The following is a 402-nucleotide window of genomic DNA, read 5'->3' on the forward strand; positions in this document are numbered from 1 at the left end:
AGACGGAACCACCTCTCTGCGTTCAGAACGGGGCATTTACAGGGAACGCACACCTAACATTGACACGTGTTCACTCGGAGCCCGCAAGTCCAGACACCGTCACTGCGCTTACTGCAGAACGAGGTGCTGGGTGTGGGGGGGACGTGGTCTGGGCTCGGCCTGGAGCTCACGGCCGCCTGGCTGCAGTCTCCCCGCAGGGCCCCGCCCGCAGCCTGAGCGTCAGGGGCGGGGGTCGAGGGGCTCCGGCTCAGTCTCGGAACCGGTCTTAACGAAGCACCAGGACGCCCCTCAGAGGTTCGTCTCATCCCAAGCAGGGTCGTTCATGTTCTTGAGAACCTTCCTCACCAGCTTCTCCAGGTCTTTGCGGGCTCTCTGCTCCTCCTCCAGAGACTTCTTCATCTT

At 62.4% G+C, this 402-nt stretch overlaps 1 protein-coding gene across 1 annotated transcript in view; it reads right to left on the reverse strand.

Moving 5' to 3' along the window:
* Positions 1-6: 6 nt before the first annotated feature.
* Positions 7-402, reverse strand: part of ARHGEF7 (Rho guanine nucleotide exchange factor (GEF) 7) — a 65,972-nt gene continuing 65,576 nt past the window's right edge. The window contains exon 22 of the mRNA XM_010831543.1: positions 7-399. Coding sequence (XP_010829845.1) covers positions 289-399 — 111 coding nt within the window. The 3' untranslated portion in view covers positions 7-288. The remainder of the gene's footprint in view (positions 400-402) is intronic.

The sequence above is a fragment of the Bison bison genome, unplaced genomic scaffold, assembly GCF_000754665.1.
Source record: "Bison bison bison isolate TAMUID 2011002044 unplaced genomic scaffold, Bison_UMD1.0 scf7180017864527, whole genome shotgun sequence".
Classification (NCBI taxonomy): Eukaryota; Metazoa; Chordata; class Mammalia; order Artiodactyla; family Bovidae; genus Bison; species Bison bison.